Source organism: Stegostoma tigrinum, chromosome 2 (assembly GCF_030684315.1).
Source record: "Stegostoma tigrinum isolate sSteTig4 chromosome 2, sSteTig4.hap1, whole genome shotgun sequence".
NCBI lineage: Eukaryota > Metazoa > Chordata > Chondrichthyes > Orectolobiformes > Stegostomatidae > Stegostoma > Stegostoma tigrinum.
In genome coordinates, this window is record NC_081355.1 from 10,274,261 (window position 1) to 10,293,881 (window position 19,621).

Genomic DNA, 19,621 nt, shown 5'->3' on the forward strand with positions numbered 1-19,621 from the left:
GTACTCTCCAATTCAGTAGATAAAGGGCTGTGAACAGGGGGCAACAGAGTTGGATGAGCTATGTATCACTTGAAGCAAGCTGCCTCTGATGAAGCACATGGCTTCTGCTGTTGTTTAAGTCTATGATTCTGTAAGAGTTATATCTTTGTGCCACACCATTGCCAGGCAATGACTGTCACCAACAACAGGGCAGCACAGCAGCTTAATGGTTAACACTGCTACCTTACTCTCACTCAATTCCAGATTCGGGAAACTGTCTGTGTGGAGTTTTCACATTCTCTCCGTGTCTGCAGGGGCTCCTGCTGGGTGCCCTGTCCAAAGATGGCCAGATTAGTCAGACTGGCCAAGCTAAATTGCCCGTAGTATCCAGGGATATGTAGGCCAAGTAGTTTAGCCATGGGAAATGCAGGGCTTTAGGGTAGAGGGTTGGGATGCTCTTCAGAGGGTCAGGGTGGACTTGATGGGCTGAATGACCTGCTTCCACAAAATAGGCATTCTATTATAGGGCAGAACTTAACCCCCGTGTCATCCAAAGATATTACCATCACTGAATCCCCCACTATCGACATCCTGGGGCTTATCACTGGTAAAGAAACTGAACTGGATTCACCCGACAAACACAGCGGCTACAAGAGCAGGTCAGGGGTTGGGAATACTACAGCAAATAATTCACTCCTGACTTCCCAAAGCCTGTCCGCTATCTCCAAGACACAAGTCAGGAGTGTGACGAAATTCTCCTCACTTGCTTGGATGGGTACAACTCCAACAGCACTCAAGAAGATCAATATCAAAATTCACTCCATCTACAAGTGATGTATACAATGCTGCCACTGTGCAACTTACAAGATGCACTGTGGTAATTCACTCAGGGTTCTTAGACAGCACCTTTCAAATGTATGATGCCTACCAAGAAAAGGATAAGGGCAGCAGATACATGGGAACACCACCGCCTGCCAGCTCCCCTTCAAGTTGCTGACCATCCTGACCAACATATTGCTGTTCCCTCAGAGCTGCTGGGTAAAACCCTGGAAATCTCTCAAAATGTGTCTACCTTCAGCATATGGACTGCAGGGGATCAAGACGCTTCAGATGGTTCTCCAGCTGAGATCTCCAGCATCTTTTGTTTTCAGTTCAGATTGCAGTAATTTGCTCCTTCACCACCACCTTCTCAAAGGCAACTAGGGACAGGCAGTAAGTGATGCTTAGCCAGTGATGCTCACTTCCCATGAAAGAATTCAGAAAGTGAATATCTGTGATAAATCCTTGAGGTACCCCTGTGTGGACTTGCTTGTACTCTAATTGTCCATTGAGCTTTGAAAACATGCTGCTGGGCAGTTCTGAGCAGCAACATATACATCAGTCCACACGGTAGGGGGAAGGAGGCAGAAAACTTGTGCTTGTACATCTTCAGCTGAGAATCAAGAATTAAAAACGCTGCTCTGGCCATGCAGACTGGGCAATCAGGGCATGTCAGGAACATCCCATTCTGCCTCCAGTGGTGACCTGCTGCTAATATGGTCTTTCTACAGCTAAAAAGCCCCTTCTATTGCAGCGTGGTAGAGTTGCTGAAACTGCTACACTCTCTAGCGTGGAGATACACAGACCCACAGCCTTGGCCCAATTCCCCAGGAAAGTCCAGGTCAGAGAGCCAGCAGAAGAGGAATGTTTCTAACAGGGAAAAGAATAATCACTTGAAGCAGTACGACCTCTCTCATTCCAACATCCAAGAGGGATCTTACGGGAAGGTGGTGTTGGCAAGGTTCTGTGGACATGGGTTCGAAACCCATCATGGCAGATGGAGGAAGGGAAATTATGTAAAAATCTGGAATTAACCACTGTCAATTGTTGTAAAAACACCATTTAGTTCACAGATGCCGTTTAAGGAAGGAAATCTGCTGCCCTTACCCATTTCTGGCCTACACATGACTCCCAGACCCACACCAACAAATGGCTGAGTCATAATTACCCTCTGGGCATTAGAGACAGGCAACAGATGCTGGCCTAGCCGGGGACACCCACATCCTGTGAGAGAACCAAGAAAATAAGGTGTATGAGGCAATGTTGGCGTAATATCAATGGATCTATGAATCCAGAGGCTAAGCCTAATGCTCCAGGGACACAAGTTTGAATCCCGCCATTGCAGATGGTGGAATTGGGATTCAATAAAAATCTGAAATATAAATTGGATTCAATAATAATAGCGATCATTAATTGGTGTAAAGCCCTAGCTGGCTCCTTTATGAAAGGAAATCTGCCGTTCTTACCTTGTCTGGTCTGGCCTATATGTGACTTCAGATCCACATCCCATGAAAGAACAAAGAAAAAAAGATTAGTGTCACCCTATTAATGTCAGAATGGGTAACTTTACCACAAACAGTGCTTATTAAGCGTGTGACACTTGGTCTTCAGTGTAGCAGGATTTCTAAAGTGGTGGTGACAAAGTGCTGGTGGTTAGCCATCATTGGCAAGACTCAGGACCCACACCCCAGTTTGCTCCTGGCCTTGTAGACAAGGCCAGTAGTTGATGTCCATGCCTCATTTCCCTTGAAATGAATGGCTTGCTTGGCCATTTTAAAAGGACATCTTTTTTAATTTGTTCATGGGATGCGGGAGGTCACTGGCTAGACCAGCATTTATTATCTATCCCCATTTGCTCAGAGGGTAGAGTGTTGTGGGTCTGAAGTCACATGGAGGCTCGACCAGGTGAGGATGGCAGTTTTCTTCCCTAAAGGACATTAGTGGATTTTTTCCTGACAATTGTTTCATTGTTAGGCTCTTAATTCCAAATTTTTCACTGAAATCAAATTCGACCATCTGCCAATGGCGGGACTGGAAACCGGCTCCCCACAACATTACCTGGGTCTCTGGATTAACAGTCTAACGATAATTCCTCTAGGCCAACTCCTCCCCATAACAGTCAACCCTGAAGCTTTGGTTCTGGAGTCACATGTAGGCCCAACTTCTTCCCCTGAAGAAAATTAGTAAAGCAGATGAGTTTTCACACCAAGCACAGACTATCTCAGGCACGGTGACCATGAAACTAGCTTGCAATTCCAGAATGTTAATTAATTGAACTTAAATTCCACTCACTCCACTGGTGGGATTCAAACCCCTATCCCAGAACATTAGCCTGTTTGCTGGGTCGCCCGCTCAGTGACATTTCTGCCACAAGCACTATCCCCCATTACATGCTACTTTTAGAAAACAGTATTTGATTCTTTTTTAAAGATCTGCGATTGCGTGATAGTGTCTACACTGGGAAAAGCAAGAACTCAGTCACGAGGACTGGAGGGAAATGATCTCTACAACACTGCAGGAAGAAGCTTTACCAACTCGCCGTGTTCTCAAATCTAATGCCAGCATTGCATGATCCCCGCTCAGCTTTGAAACATGTTGTTGGCAAAGGAATCTCAAGGAACAGTGGATGGTATCCTGCCTCTGAGCCAGCAGCTCCTGACACGGTCAATGCTGAGAGAATGCTTTACCCCTTGTAGGGTTATCAAAGACCAGGAGTCACAGTCTTGGAATACAGGGCCATTCGGGACTGATATGAGAAGACATCTGTTCACTCTGAGGGTGCTGAATCTGTGGAATTCCCCACCATGGAAGACTGTGGGGGCCAACTCACTTAATATATTTAAGAAAGAGAGAGAAAGACACATGTTTAAAACATTAAAGGCATCAAGAGCTATAGGGAGAAAGCAGGAATATGGCATTGAGATAAAAAATCAGCCATGATCATACTGAATGGCAGAGCAGGCTCAAAGGGCTGAATGGCCTACTCCTGCTATCCTTCTATATTCATCTGAGGGACAAAAGAATGCACCCATTTGTTGCCAGGTACAGAAAACAATCTGCCCTCACTCCTCTGTTTCCTGATTCCCTGCTGTGTTATTACAGGCAGAGCCATTTCCATGCTGGTGGCAAATAAGGCATTCTGTAATCCCTTCTGAAGAATAAAACAGGTAATTTCGGTCCGAGATCATCAGAGTTGCTGATTCCCACAACACATGAACAGCATATCACTCAGCCACTCCAGCACATTGTGCATTTTCATATGGTCAACGCTAATCTTCCAGCTCAATGTCATTTACCCCACACTCTCCTTCATATCCACCAATATCTTCAATGCTAGAATACCAGAACAGTTGATATAACTGTTTGATGCCTATAAAATTCTTCCAAGGTTGGAGTGGGTAGGTGAGGAAGGACGTTTCCCCTGACTGGTGGGAGGAGTGTACACCAAAACCAGGGGATAAAGTTTCAGAATATAAAGTAGACCATGTGGGACCGAGGTAAGGAGAAACTCCCTCCTCTCGGAGGCTGGTAAATCTTTAGTATTCTCTGGAGGGCTGTGAAGGTCCACTCATTGAGTCCACTCATGATACGAGTAGATAGATTTCTCGATGCTAAAGAAAGCAAGGGCTACAGGAAAATGGCATCGATGTAGTAGAGTGGCCATGATATAGCTGAGCAGCAGAGCAGGCGTGAGGGGCCGAATGGCCTAATCTATCTCCTAAGATTTTGTACCCAAGATGGCGCTGTATAACAACAGTGTACATTTTTCACTGTACTCTTGAACTCAAGTACTTGAGCACACGTGTCAATAAAACCTAAATTTAAAGCTAATCTATTTCCGATGGTGGGTTGAGGTGAGGGGAGGGGATGCAGGGATGCAGGGTGGGAACAGCAGATTACACCCGTATTATTCAACATAACATTTTCAGCCAATCAAACGGGGAAAAATATCAAAATCCAGGAACAACATGTGGTGAGGCCCAATGCTCAGACCTCAAGCTAGAACTGACCAACAAACACAAGCTGACATTTCCAGACGTTCAGAATCAGGGTCCAATAGGGATTGGATACTCCTTTTGGAATTGGGACCCTGGCATTGCAATCCCACATCCATGACCGAAAAGTCACCTGACAATGATTTTTCCTGTTGTGCGATTAGCCCAAAGGTGCGCTCAGTATCCACTGAAGGACAGTGGAGGGTCAGCAAGAACTTCCACAATCTCTCCACACCAAGGCAGTGCCGCACAGTCAAAGGTGTTGCCTTTTGGATAAGATATGAAACCAAAGGCTCCTTCTGCCCTCTCACATGGGCATCAAAAATCCTGTGACGCTAACTTGAAGGACAGGAAGTGATCCTGAGAGTCCTGGGCAATATTTGTCAATGTCATTAAAAGCACGTCATCTGGTCATTAGGAATTGCTATTTGTGGAATCTTGCTGCATATAAATGAGCTGCTATGTTTCCTACATTACAACCAAAATTTATACTACAAAAAAAACTTCATTTTCCGTAAAGCACTTTAACATGAAGAGATGATTAAAAAAAATTACACAGTCTCTCTTTTACAATAAATTCAATAGATTCTGGGTGCTGAGGAAGCCTATGATTTGTCACTTTCTCCATGGCAATGTTTTAGCCAATCAGCAGCCTATTCTCCAGTGCTATAAACAGCTGGGATTGCTTGAAATTTGGCATTTTCTTGTATTCCTTCCGATGAGTACATAATGGACAACTTCAGTAACATGTCTCTCTTTGTTCAGCAAGATTCAGAGAATCCAGGATCAACCCCCTTTGATGAAGAAGGAGTTAACACGGAGCCTGCCTATCACCTCGACATCAATAACAGCAGTCCATGTGAGAGGAAGTCCAGACAAAAACATGCTGGAGAAAGGGATAGAAACAGAACAGTCACAGGAAGCCTTTGTACCCAACCTGTCCATTGTGTCACCTTGTCTCTCACCCCCTACATGTACCCACAGCTTTCTAAATCGTTTTGTCCTTAGGGATTTCTTTGAATGGCGGCGCAGGCTTGATGGGCTGAATGGCCTACTTCCATTCCTATGTGCTACCATTTTATCTTTGCCTGGTGTCCCTATTGAAAGCCGCGACTGAACAGAAGGTTCTGTTGACAGTGTGAGGCACAGCAGCATTGGCAGAGCCCCATGCTGAGCACAAACATTGACAGAGACCAGTTGAACGTCACAGCCTGTGTCTGGGCTCCACAACTCCAGGAGTTTCTCCGCTGGGCAGAGGTTTAAAACAGTTTCCCACGTCCCAGCTGCACTGCCGAGACTGAAACAAAGAACACAATCATGGGCTAGAGCCCCAAGCCTGTCGGGGAGAAGACGTTTAGCAAAACAGACCCTTGCCTGAGTGCTAGCACTGTGGTAATGGGAGCTTGAGGGCTGCGCACACGCTATCTTCGTCAGAGGCTGACACAACACGCCAGTTCAGACTCCATACGTGATACCAAGACGTGATAGCGAGACAGCAAGAGAGAGAGAGAGAGAGAGAGACAGACACACAGCGAGAGCGAGAGAGAGAGAGAGGACGGGTTAAGACTAACATTCGGCCTTGCATCCTGGCTTCAGGGACCTCAGCCAGGGCTGGGGGAGGGCAAGGATGGAGAGAAGCTGTGGCTTACCTCAGGGTAGAGTCAGGGTGGGTCTCCATGTGGCTCTCCAATCCATATTTGCAGATGAAAGTCTTGTAGCAGATCGGACAGTGAAGAACCTCTTCGGTCTTTTTCTCTTCTTCCTCGTCGGAGGGAACCTCTCGGGTAACCTGAGCAGGAGGAGGGGGCACAGAGAGAGTGAGCGAGAGGGGTAGAGAGAGAGAGAGAGAGAGAGAGAGAGAGAGAGAGAGAGGGAGAGAGAGAGGGAGAGAGAGAGGGAGAGAGAGAGGAGAGAGAGAGAGGGAGAGAGAGAGGGAGAGAGAGAGGGAGAGAGAGAGGGAGAGAGAGAGAGAGAGGGAGAGAGAGAGGGAGAGAGAGAGGGAGAGAGAGAGAGAGAGGGAGAGAGAGAGGGAGAGAGAGAGAGAGAGAGGGAGAGAGAGAGGGAGAGAGAGAGAGGGAGAGAGAGAGAGAGAGAGAGAGAGGGAGAGAGAGAGGGAGAGAGAGAGAGAGAGGGAGAGAGAGAGAGAGAGAGAGAGAGAGAGAGGGAGAGAGAGAGGGAGAGAGAGAGGGAGAGAGAGAGGGAGAGAGAGAGGGAGAGAGAGAGAGAGGGAGAGAGAGAGGGAGGGGAGAGAGAAAAGAGAAGAGTTGATCAGTCAGTGTATCAGGAATGTCGTTAAGAGGAATCAGTTGTTGTTGGTCTCCATCTCAGGACATGGGTACATGATAGGTGTTCTTCTCCTGAGACCCATACTCATTAACGGCTCAGAACCTATTTGACCATGGGAGGCACAATCAAGTTTACACCTCAGGTCTAGCACAGATTTACCAGGATGTTGTCTGGCCTGGTGAGTTTCAGTGACAGAGAGAGATTGGAGTGGTTTCTCTTGGAGCACAGGAGACTGAGGGGGAGACATAATGTATAAATATATAAAATTATGAGGAGCACCTATAAAGTAGATGGGATGAAACCTTTCCCCTTGATGGCATCAATGGCCAGAGACATTGGTATAAGGTTAGGGGCAAGAGGTTTAGAGGAGATGTGAGGAACGCATTTTCACCCAGAGGGTGGTAGGAATCTGGAACTCACTGCCTGTAAGGGTAGTAGAGGCAGAAACCCTCATGACAGTGAAGAAATATTTAGATGTACGCTTGCGATACCAAGGCTGTGGGCCAAGTGCTGGCAAATGGAATTAGGATAGTGAGGTGGTTAATTGTGACTGGTGCAGGCTCAATGGGCTGAAGTGCCCCTTTCTGTGCTATAGATCTCCATCCCAGCACAAGTAGGGATATGGCCTTGATTTTATTCTCCCCATTGCCCCCACCACCTCCCTTCACCAGCAACAACAGCCCCCACCCACACCCCACTGTTCATGGTCGAGTTTAGCTCCAGGGCTCACTGTGTGCTAACTGAGACCAGCTCAGAGCACGGGGAGGCAGAGCTGAGGTGACCACCTCACTTAAGGTGTTTCCCAATGGAATTTCCAACACACTCCCTCTGCCAGTGACTCCAATGTGCATCATCACCGGGGTGGGGTACTGGAGATGGGCCAGCATCCAACCAATCACTTAGAAAATAACTGCCACATGGCTGTGAGGTGGGGTAAAGGACAATAAAGGATCTAAGGGCTGGGAGGGTGAACAAGGAAAAACAAATTGGACAGCGAGTCATCCGCCCCTTCTCTTGCTCTTACACTTGGAGACAGCTCTCAACATTGGGACATCAGCAATCTCCAAGATGAACTCATGCCCCACTCATTGGTCCAAACGTCAGAATACCAAATCAACCAGGTTATAGATACTAACTGTACAGTCACTGGGTGTGCAACTCTACTCAGATGGTGCGTACTCAGGTGTGACACTGTATACCAGATCAGACTTATGCTGTGTTTGCAGGGATTGGAGGTACATGCTTGTAATGTGCCTCCTTGCAAATAAAAATGTGTGAAGCTCAGACTCCAACTGTATCCTTCGGCACTCGTCTATCGGGCACGGGACATAATCTCCTCATAATAATGACACTTTAGCCGGTCAAAGTAGGCACTGCAGGAACTGAGATGGGGGGTTTTGTTCAATGACATGCAAGCCAGGGAGTGTGCTTACAACACTCCCATGTGTTAAACAGAGAACACCTTTAAATAGAGATAATGGGAACTGCAGATGCTGGAGAATCCAAGAATCTAACGTGTGCGGCTGGATGAACACAGCAGGCCAAGCAGCATCTCAGGAGCACAAAAGCTGACGTTTCGGGCCTAGACCCTTCATCAGAGAGGGGGATGGGGTGAGGGTTCTGGAATAAATAGGGAGAGAGGGGGACGTGGACCGAAGATGGAGAGAAAAGAAGGTAGGTGGAGAGGAGAGTATACGTGGGGAGGTAGGGAGGGGATAGGTCAGTCCAGGGAAGACGGACAGGTCAAGGAGGTGGGATGAGGTTAGTAGGTAGCTGGGGGTGCGGCTTGGGGTGGGAGGAAGGGATGGGTGAGAGGAAGAACAGGTTAGGGAGGCAGAGACAGGTTGGACTGGTTTTGGAATGCAGTGGGTGGAGGGGAAGAGCTGGGCTGGTTGTGTGGTGCAGTGGGGGGAGGGGACGAACTGGGCTGGTTTTGGGATGCGGTGGGGGAAGGGGAGATTTTGAAGCTGCAAGGTTGCAGGAACAGCAACTCATATTCCGCTTGGGAACCCTGCAGCCACATGGTATCAATGTGGACTTCACCAGTTTCAAAATCTCTCCTTCCCCCAACACATCCCAAAACCAGCCCAGTTCATCCCCTCCCCCCACGGCATCACACAACCAGCCCAAACTGTCTCTGCCTCACTAACCTGTTCTTCCTCTCACCCATCCCTTCCTCCCACCCCAAGCCGCACCTCCATTTCCTACCTACTAACCTCATCCCGCCTCCTTGACCTGTCCATCTTCCCTGGGCTGACCTATCCCCTCCCTACCTCCCCACCTATACTGTCCTCTCCACCCATCTTCTTTTCTCTCCATCTTCGGTCCGCCTCCCCCTCTCTCCCTATTTATTCCAGTTCCCTCTCCCCATCCCCCTTTTCTGATGAAGGGTCTAGGCCCGAAACGTCAGCTTTTGTGCTCCTGAGATGCTGCTTGGCCTGCTGTGTTCATCCAGCTCCACACTTTATTATGTTACACTTTTAAATAGTCTGGCCAGAGTGTAAGAGAGAATGGGAACTGCAGATGCTGGAGAATTCCAAGATAATAAAATGTGAGGCTGGATGAACACAGCAGGCCAAGCAGCATCTCAGGCTGAGAGGCTGCTTGGCCTGCTGTGTTCATCCAGCCTCACATTTTATTATCTTGGCCAGAGTGTAACTTGTACTGTCAATCCATTGCCAGTTGTTATTCTGCTCTCTAAGGTTTTGAAGTGGTGGAGTCACTGGAGGCTCTCTCCACACGCAAAGCACTCTCACAACTGAGCAATACTTTCTGCAGCTGCATCCTATCACATCCGGGCCCAAACTGAAGAACTGTCAAATCTTTCAGTAGAACCCACTTCCCCTTTAAAAGATCACAGCAGCCAGTCAACCTCGACATTCAGAGCAGTGTGTGTACCCTAGCACTCACATTATCAGGCCACCAGATCACTTTTGTCACACATGCTGCCTGTACCAGCGCCCGTTCCTCCGCTGCCAAACCTTTCAAAGTACAGGCCTGTACAAAGTAAAAGTGGGCTTCTCTTAGTCAGGATGTTCTGTGATGCAGCAACGTCAGGAGGGAGCTCACTTGTGTTATAGACTAGCACCCTCGCCTCAGTTACGAGGTTCCACAGAAAGGAAAATGGGGAACGATACCACGGGAACGGAGGGTTAAAGGTGCAATTCTTTTGGAGGAGTCATTAAACCGAAGCCGGCTTGGCTGGGCATGGCTCGACCTTCAAGTCAAAAGAGCCAAGCCCAGTCTGTTTATCAATGTTCACCCCTCAGTCAAAACCACACAGGGAAAACAGATCATCTGGTCATTGTCGCACCACTGTATGTGGGAGCATGCTGTGTACAAAATGTCTGCTGCATTCCTGACACAGCAACACTTTAAAAAATGCCACTTTGAGAATACCAAGTGGATTGAAAAAGCACCGTATAAATGTAAAATCTTTCTTTCATAGGATATTTATCTACTTGGCACAGAATTGGGATTAATAACAGAAAAACAAGATTGCAAAAATGTGACAGGTCAGGCAGCACCAGGAACAGAAAGCATTGTTTTGATGGCAAGTGACTGACCTGATGCACATTTCACCACAGTCTGCTTTCAATTCAACATGAGGCAAATGTGGCTAAATTAATTGTGTTTTTTAAAATCAGTAAATGAGGTAGCTGTTACGAACAATTGATGATGGTTGCTGTTGTTGAGATTTGCAGATTTTACGTTAATTAATCTGCCCATGGTGGGATTTGAACCCCAGCCTCCACAGGCCTGTGTGTTACTAATCCAGTGGTTTTACCACTACACCCATCATTCCCCCTCTGCCAGCCCCAACCCCTGCATTTTAGTGGGTTATTAGCAATTCAATAAGGTAGACTCACCACAGAGTGCACACAGCACAGAAGGAGGCCATTTGGCCCAGCAGGTCAATGCTGGCCCTCTCAGGAGCAATCCTGTTAGTCTCAATCCCTCACTCCGTCCCCTTAGCCCCTCCTTAAGTCCAGCTCTGCAACAGCCCTCTACTTTCCCACAAAAGGTTTGCATGCACTACATCGGGGTGGCATATAGTGAGTGATTGACTGGAGAATGGAGGGGGGCAAGATCTTTCTCTTTGTAAAGGATTCCTCTGAAAACAAGAGGGAAATAAGGTCATGATGGAGAAAAAAATTGCTCTGAGTGGTGAGACAGCTTCAGACACTGAGGCTTGTGATCAAGCTGCGTGTCACTGAGGCAGACTGAACTGTACCCAAGCACAGAGCAGCTGAAGGTGACACCTGTACCCCAGTACAGGCCAGCTAAGGGGAATGTTAAATTGGAGGCTGCAAATTCATTCAGGCCTGACAATGTCGTTCAGGACCCGAAACGTTCATTCTGCTTCTCTCTCCACAGATGCTGGCAGGCCTACTGAGTTTCTCCAACATTCTCTCTTTGTATTTCTGGCCTGGTGGTTTCCAGAGTTTTCCAAAAGGGTTCAGGTCACTTCTCCCTGCGAGCACTTGACTGGAATAAGCTCGTGTGTTGTGCACTTTGTGGAGATTACAGTAACTCGAGGCTTTGCTGGGAGACAGATGGGGATCCAGAGCAGAGAGTAACGTTCCCACCTCCCAGCTGTCACTTTAAGAAGACAGCACCTTCCTTTGTTGCTCTGTGTAACCTAATATTATCCAAAATCAAAATGTGACAGCTTGTTTTTATTACAAACACAATAAGATAGGCAAGATTTCTCCTCACTGTCTCAATCTATAGCCGTGTCAATGGCTTTATATTAACAGCAGACAGTTGATGGACACTGACTGCTGTGGACAGGAATGACACTTAAACCCAACTCCACTCACAATCCGAGGTGGGGGGGAAGGAGTGGTGTGTGTATGTGCCAGTATGACGATGAATTCTTTATAGCTCTGAATTCCAGACTTTGTCCCCTGACATTTAATCTCCCTGCCAAGGCTAATCTTTGCCAACTCCCAAGGTGGGTTCAGGGGCATCCACAATCATCCCAAATTGCTCATTTTGGGGTTTTAGGGTGTTGACTAAATTATTTTGGGAATAATGGGTGGGAAACAGATAGGGAGATGCGAGATTGAAATAGAGTGAATGAGACAGAGAGTGTGAGAGAGAGTGCCACAAAGTGAGAGAGGGAGAAAGCGAATGAGTGAGTGAGCAAGATAGCAAGAGAGAGAGAGAGAGAGAGAGAGAGAGAGAGAGAGAGAGAGAGGATGAGGGAGCGAGAGGGAGAACGAGAGAGTGACGGCGCGCAATGTGGCGGGGGGGGGGAGAGAAGGGAAGATAGGGAAACAGTGTCAATGTCCAGAAAATATCCCACAGTAACTATACCCAGGCCAATATCCATTATCCTTCGTTTAACATCACACGAAAAAAAGTCATTACCACAATCCTGTTAGAGGGAACTTGCTGTGTGTGAATTGGCTGTCAAGTTCCTCCATAACAACTACACTCAACAGACAACATCACAGTAATTGGGGTAGGTAGCTACACAAGTGTGAAGGTAAAGTTGCTCTAGGCCCAGTGGACCAGAGGACTGCTCTCTCGTTAGAGACGGACAACTGGCGGCAGTCCAACTGGAGGGTCACCGGGCCCCAAGTGAGAGGAGAGATTGAGAATGAAGGATCTTCATGGTAACTTCGGGTGATGTGGGAATTGAACCCATGCTGTTGGCATCACTCTGCATCACAAACCAGTTGTCCAGCCAGCGAGCACAAGGGTGTTTGGATTTCTCGAGGAATGTGCCAACTAGGGTGAGGCCAGTCAGCTTGGGTGAAATCATTTCAGCAAACTGAAGCAAACAAATAGAATTAGCACTGCACAGGACAGAGAGCAGACTCAGGGTGCAAATTAGGAGGGTGTAGTCAGTAAATGATCAACAATTGATGCTCAGCGAGCTCCCTGCTGTCACTGACCTTGACCCTTACACAGCTGCAGAATACTCCTCGGTGCCTGGCACATGCCAATCAATTCATCAAGAAAGAGGGTGGGGTGCCCTTTGTTCCCTTATCGTGATTATGAGGGACTGCCTCAGACTGGCTCCATTAGCGATACCTGATGGAGGCTGATTAAAGAAAACCATTTGGTTTTATTCTGCAGGAACAGTGCAGACCATGCTCAGCTAGCTTGCACTCATAAAAGCCTAAAACAAAATGTCTACCATCAGATGCGACTTAACCCTGAGTGCACCACAAGCTCGACTTACAAGCAGTCCAGCTCATTACATAGTTTGTTCACACCTACTAGAAGTCACACACATTGGTGCACAGGGTTTCTGCAAATAAAAAGGAATAAGTCCAAACTTTTAAATAAAATTTATGCAGGTGTTTGGAAACCATTGTGCTCTCCCTAACAACACCTCAGCCAATCAGAGTTGACTTGCCTACCAACCAGTATCTTTTTCTGTCGTGTAAAATGTTGTGTTTGTTTGAAATTTGGCATTCTTGCATTTGTGTCCTGATGAGCAGATGATAAAAAGCTTCAGCAACGTGCCTCACTATTCAGTGATTCTGAGTACCCAGATTGGAAGCTTCTGACCAGAATTAGATATGAAACCAACATTTAAGAGGCATTTGGACGGACAATGAACAGGAAGGGAATACAGTGATATCGACCATGTACAGACAGATGGGATTAGTTTAGAATGGCATCAGGGTCAGCACAGACATTGTGGGTTGAAGGGCCTGTTCCAAGGTTATCCTGTTCTATTTTCTACGATTGTTTATAAAAACATGAGAATGCTTACATCAAGCAGGATGATCTCAACCTACTGCCAGAAAATGCAAAATTCTGCCTTTGTATCTAGCCAGCTCAGTTATTCACAGGTCATTTATATGGAGGGGCTGCAGTAAGAGGAGCCCATGTTCTTTCTTACAACAGATTTGTAGCAAACACAGTGTACTTGCTTTATCTTAGTGACGGCTGGTGTCCTTGGGTAAGGATATTCAAAGACTCAGAATGAGGCCATCAGCCTATCTTACCTGCAGTCAAACAATGAACCATGTTAATGCCATTTCCCATCTCTTGGTCCACAACCTGGAGGCTATGATTATGCAAATGATTATCTAAATTCTGCTGAAAATGTTCTCGGAGATATAGAGTCGTACAGCATGGAAACAGACCCTTCGGTCCAACTCATCCACACCAACCATGCATCCAATCTGACCTAGTCCTGTTTGCCAGCATTTGGCTCGTATCCCTCCCTATTCATATGCCAATCCAGGTGCCTTTTAAAATGTTGAAATTGTACCAGCCTCAACCACTTCCAGACAGCTTGTTCCATACACGCAACACCCGCTGCATGAAAAAGCTGCCCTTTAAAAGACACCTTTTAAATCTTTTCCCTCTCACCTTAAGCCTATGCTCTCTATTTCTGGACTCCCCTATCCTTGGGAAAAGACTTTGTCTTGTCACCCTATCCATTCCCCTCATGATTTAATAAACTTCCATAAGTCCACCCCTCAGCCTCTGATGGTCCAGGGAAAATAGCCCCAGCCTGTTCAGCCTCTTCCTATCGCTCAAACCCTCCAACCCTAGCAATGTCTTTGTAAATCTTTTTTGAACCCTTTCATATTTAACAACATCCTCCCTGTAGCAGGGAGACCAGAACTGAACACAGCATTCTGAAATTAGCCTCATCATGACTTCCCGACTCCTATACTCAAAGTTCTGGCCAATGAAGGTAAGCATGCCAAATGCCTTCTTCACCATCCTGTCTACCTGCAACTCCATTTTCAAGGAACTATGCATCTGCACCTTGGTTCTCTTTGTTTGGCAACACTCTCAGGACCTTACCATTAACGGTATAAGTCCTGACCAGGTTTGCCTTACCAAGAGTTTCAGACTCAACTACGCTTCCAGGCTCTGCACGAAAGAAATTCTCAACTCTCCTCGTGGTCGTCTACGTCTCTTACCGTAAGTCTATGTCCGATGGTTATTGACCCTCTGCTAATAGGGAAAGTGCCTTTCTCTCCACCCTATCTACACCCCTCATAATTGTACATACCTTTATTAGGTCCCATCTCAAAATTCACTGCTCCAAGCAAAGCAACCCCAATCTTTTCCCAAAACTCAGACCCACCAGCACCGGCAGCATGCTCATAAATCTTCTCTACATTAGAGAAAGAGGGTGGCCTAGTGGTAATCTGAATGAGCCAGCACTCCAGGAGCCCAGACTAATGCTCAGCACAGAAGCAGGTTCAAATCTCAACAGGCAGCTTGCAAGGCTTAAGTCCAATTGATAAGTCTGGAATTGAAATGTAGTCTCAGTAGCGGTGACTATGGCAACTATCAATGATTGTCATTAGAAATGCATCTTCGTGCCTAAATTGGAGAAGGCCATCTGCCTTCCTTACCTGGTGTGGCCAATCAGTGCTTGATACCTTTTGCAATGGCCTAACAAGATACTTAGTTCAAGGGAAATCAAGGATGAGCAAGGAAATACTTGCGAGTTTTGAGAAGATTTGTAGCTCAGGTTGAGATTCTGGATGTGAGTTTGCTCGCTGAGCTGGAAGGTTAGTTTTCAGACGTTTCGTCACCATTCTAGGTAACACCATCAGTGAGCCTCCGGTGAAGCGCTGGTGTTATGTCCCACTTTCTATTTATCTGGTTAGGTTTCCTTGGGTTGGTGATGTCATTTCCTGTTCTTTTTCTCAGAGGGTGGTAGATTGGCTCCAAATCAATGTGTTTGTTGATGGAGTTCCTGTTGGAATGCCATGCTTCTAGGAATTCTCGTATGTGTCTCTATTTGGCTTGTCCTAGGATAGATGTGTTGTCCCAATCAAAGTGGTGTCCTTCCTCATCTGTATGTAAGGATACAGTTCTTGCAAGATATTATAAGACGAACGTCATCTACAAAATACCTTGCAAGAACTGTGACAAACACTACGTTGGACAAACAGGCAGAAAGCTAGCCACCAGGATACATGAACATCAACTAGCCACAAAACGACATGCCCCACTATCACTAGTATCCTTACATACAGATGAGGAAGGACACCACTTTGATTGGGACAACACATCCATCCTAGGACAAGCCAAACAGAGACATGCACGTGAATTCCTGGAGGCATGGCATTCCAACTGGAACTCCATCAACAAACACATTGATTTGGAGCCAATCTACCATCCCCTGAGAAAAAGAACAGGAAATGACATCACCAACCCAATGAAACCTAAACAGATAAACAGAAAGCGGGACATCACACCAGCACTTCACCGGAGGCTCACTGATGATGTTACCTAGAATGGTGACGAAACGTCTGAAAACTAACCTTCCAGCTCAGCGAGCAAACTCACATCCAGAAGGAAATACTTGCCTGGTCAATGAAACCTAAATCCCATGAAAGACAATGCAAGAAAATAAGGTACATTGAATTCTGATGTTTAGTTATTATGGTGCTTCCTTCGGCCATAGTATTAAAATCCTTCCCAGGAAGCGACCCAGAAATAAGAGGCTAATGGAACATGTTGTATCAAGGTGATAGGTTTCCAAAGGAGTTCAAATGGTGAAGAGATTGATGCAGAGGGAGGTACTGCAGAAATTCCAGATTTCAGGGCCCAGGTAGTGTGGCCCCCAGTGCTGGGAAAAGGAAAGGAGAGCAGCGTAAGATGCAGAGTTGGATGGGTACAGATAGTCCAGAGGATTGCTGGGGCCTAAGGAGGAAACAGGGAGAGGGATGGGGACAGGGGTAGGTGGGAATTGGATTTAACCACTAGGATGGATTTTTTTTTAGGCACATCTAGCCAAGGGCCCAATGTTAGTCAGGGGCAATGGGCGAACAGGACTCCCTACTGAAGAGTTTGGACTTGGGCAGCAGAATTTTGGGTGAGTTTAATTTTGTGGAGAGTGGGAGATGGGTGACCGAGCAGAGCACTGGAATGATGGCATCATGGAGGTGACGCAGGGATGGGTGAAGGCTCTAGCGACAGAGGGACTGAGGCAGGCGGCTTTGCAAAGGTGGATATTGGCAGCCTGTACCATGAGAGAGGAGAAAGCAGGGTAGGGGGTGGTAACTTTGCTCTGGCAGGACAGTGAAGTTCTGTGCTATCTGTTTCAGGCAAATCACTTGAACTGAACCGATACCTTCTAATGGTAGCTACAGACCAAGACTCGAATAGCAAACTTTTTCAGTTCAATATTAATTAGGTTTAGGTCCTGCTGAAAAAAATAAAGTAACAGACAAAGCTTTACACCTTGACCTCATCAGGACATACACAAGAATGCTGAATTTCACAGGGAACACCCATTTATATTCCACTGAAAACTGGTATTCTTGTATCTGTCCTGACTCATGCAAGCCAAATGGGTTCAATGATAGTAGGAATTGCAGATGCTGGAGAATCCGAGATAACAAGGTGTGGAGCTGGATGAACACAGCAGGCCAAGCAGAGGAGCAGGAAGGCTGACGTTTCAGGCCGAGACCCTTCTTCAGAAAAGGGGGAGGGGAAGGGATTTCTGAAATAAATAAGGAGAGGGGGAGACGGATAGAAGAATGGATAGAGGAGAAGATAGGTGGAGGGGAGACACAGGTCAAAGAGGCGGGGATGGAGCCAGTAAAAGTGAGTGTAGGTGGGGAGTTAGGGAGGGGGTAGGTCAGTCCAGGGAGGACGGACAGGTCAAGGTGGCAGGATGAGGTTAGTAGGTAGATAATGGGGGTGTGGCTTGATGTGGAAGGAGGGGATGGGTGGGAGGAAGAACAGGTTAGGGAGGTGGGGGACAAGCTTGGCTGGTTTTGGGATGCAGTGGGGGGAGGGGGAGATTTTGAAGCTTGTGAAATCCACATTGATACCATTGGGCCGCAGGGTTCCCAAGCGGAAGATGAGTTGCTGTTCTTGCAACCGTTGGGGGCATCATTGTGGCACTGCAGGAGGCCCAGGATGAACATGGGAGGGGGGAGTTGAAGTGGTTCACGTCTGGGAGGTGCAGTTGTTTAGTGTGAACAACTTTAGTGTTCATCCAGCTCTACAACTTGTTATCTCAGGGTTCAATGATTTGTTTTTTTGTTTTAGCATTACTCTGGTTTCTTTTTTAAAACCACGTGACGTGCAAGTACCTTTTTGCTGGGTGATTCCTCCTCCTTCGCCTCCCCCTCTTCTTGGCTCAGTTTCCTTTTGACTGAGGGTCTTCGGCGTTTGGTGGGAGATGGGGGACTTGAGCCCAGTGAGCTGGCAGGCTCTTTCTCGTGGATCTTCATGTGCCTGTAACAACAAGAGGACAAGTTACAACATTCTTTCTAGCTTTCACAGCCAAGGTTTCCTCCGGACAACAAGAGCAGAGGCTGGATCACCAAGAGGTCAGTAATTCACGGGGCAAAGTAGGCTGGGAGGCTATAGTTTGGACAAATGTACAGAACAATAAAACAGACAGGGATATATCGGAAATTTTAGAAGATGGGTACGAATCCCTCTTTCCTTTCAGCTCATCATATGCAGGATCTGATAGTCATCTAACACACAATACAACAGTAGTCTTTTATCCAAACACAAACTCACATCGCTGCGGACACAGTTTTATGTGCAAAGTTTATTATGCAAATGAAATGAAGAAAGAAATAGAATAAACCAAACCATTTAAATGCATTGCAACTTTGAAAATTTTGAAATTTGTGATAAAATACAAGCCTTTTAATCTGAAAAGTACTCTTTCACAATTCTCCCTCTGAAGAGAACTTCCTTCTCGATAGAGCTGAATTCAACTGCGGCTTCAATTCATAGTCTTGGCAATTTTATAGCCTCCCCGTTGAGTCTTCATATAACTGAGCTTAGACTTTCTCAGCTTCATAATTTGAACACTTTGAAGATTATAATGTAGCACTGAGATTTAAAGCCCAACCTGCTTCTAGTGAACCGTGCTGATAAGCCAACCTCATTCTCCTTCAGGATTTTGGGACTCCCTGGTCGTGTGTAAGTCTGTGCCTACGGTTGTGTGTTGGGATAGGGGTTCCCAGTTCCTCCTGGGTAATTGGGGTCTTCAAGACCACTACATCTATTCTTGCTGCACCAGTAATTAACGAGGGCTCACTTGAAGCTAACACAGCCTCACTGACACAGAGGACTGTTACTAGGGTCTGTAATTCAGGCCACAGTGAGAGCCTGAATCGAGAAGGGGCAGCTAAAGTTGGTCGGATCCCAGTTTGACGACAAGTCTTATCTTGTCCCATTGAAACTGCTTCTCAGTGCAGTCTCTGCGGGACGAGAAACTAGAATCAGAAAGTTTTCTCAACAAGGATTCACACTGAATGCAGAGCTTCTTGTCTGACAATGAAACAACTCAACAACAGAGCACACACTCAAAAACGAAGCCAAAAATGGAAACCTCTCCAAAAGCAAGTAAATAGGGACACTCCCAAGAAAGAGCGCTAAAGCAGCAAATGTAACAAGACAGGGATCAGTGTCAGAGCTGGCAATAGTAATTAAGGTAACTAAGTCGCGCAGTCTGATTACATTCCATTCTCAGAACTATTAAAGCAACAACGTATACTTATATAGTCTCTACTCTTGTTAAACATCCTACTACATTTACAGGAGCATGATGAAACTAAATTTGACAT

General features: G+C 46.6%; 1 protein-coding gene across 11 annotated transcripts in view; it reads right to left on the reverse strand.

The window, feature by feature from the left end:
* Positions 1-19,621, reverse strand: part of rreb1a (ras responsive element binding protein 1a) — a 261,578-nt gene that overhangs the window by 41,101 nt on the left and 200,856 nt on the right. For all 11 annotated transcript variants that reach the window (XM_048548295.2, XM_048548303.2, XM_059652248.1 and 8 more), the window contains 2 exons: positions 18,125-18,269; positions 6,443-6,582 (listed from right to left, as the gene is read on the reverse strand). In XM_048548295.2, the coding sequence (XP_048404252.1) occupies positions 6,443-6,582; positions 18,125-18,269 (285 nt within the window). The remainder of the gene's footprint in view (positions 1-6,442; positions 6,583-18,124; positions 18,270-19,621) is intronic.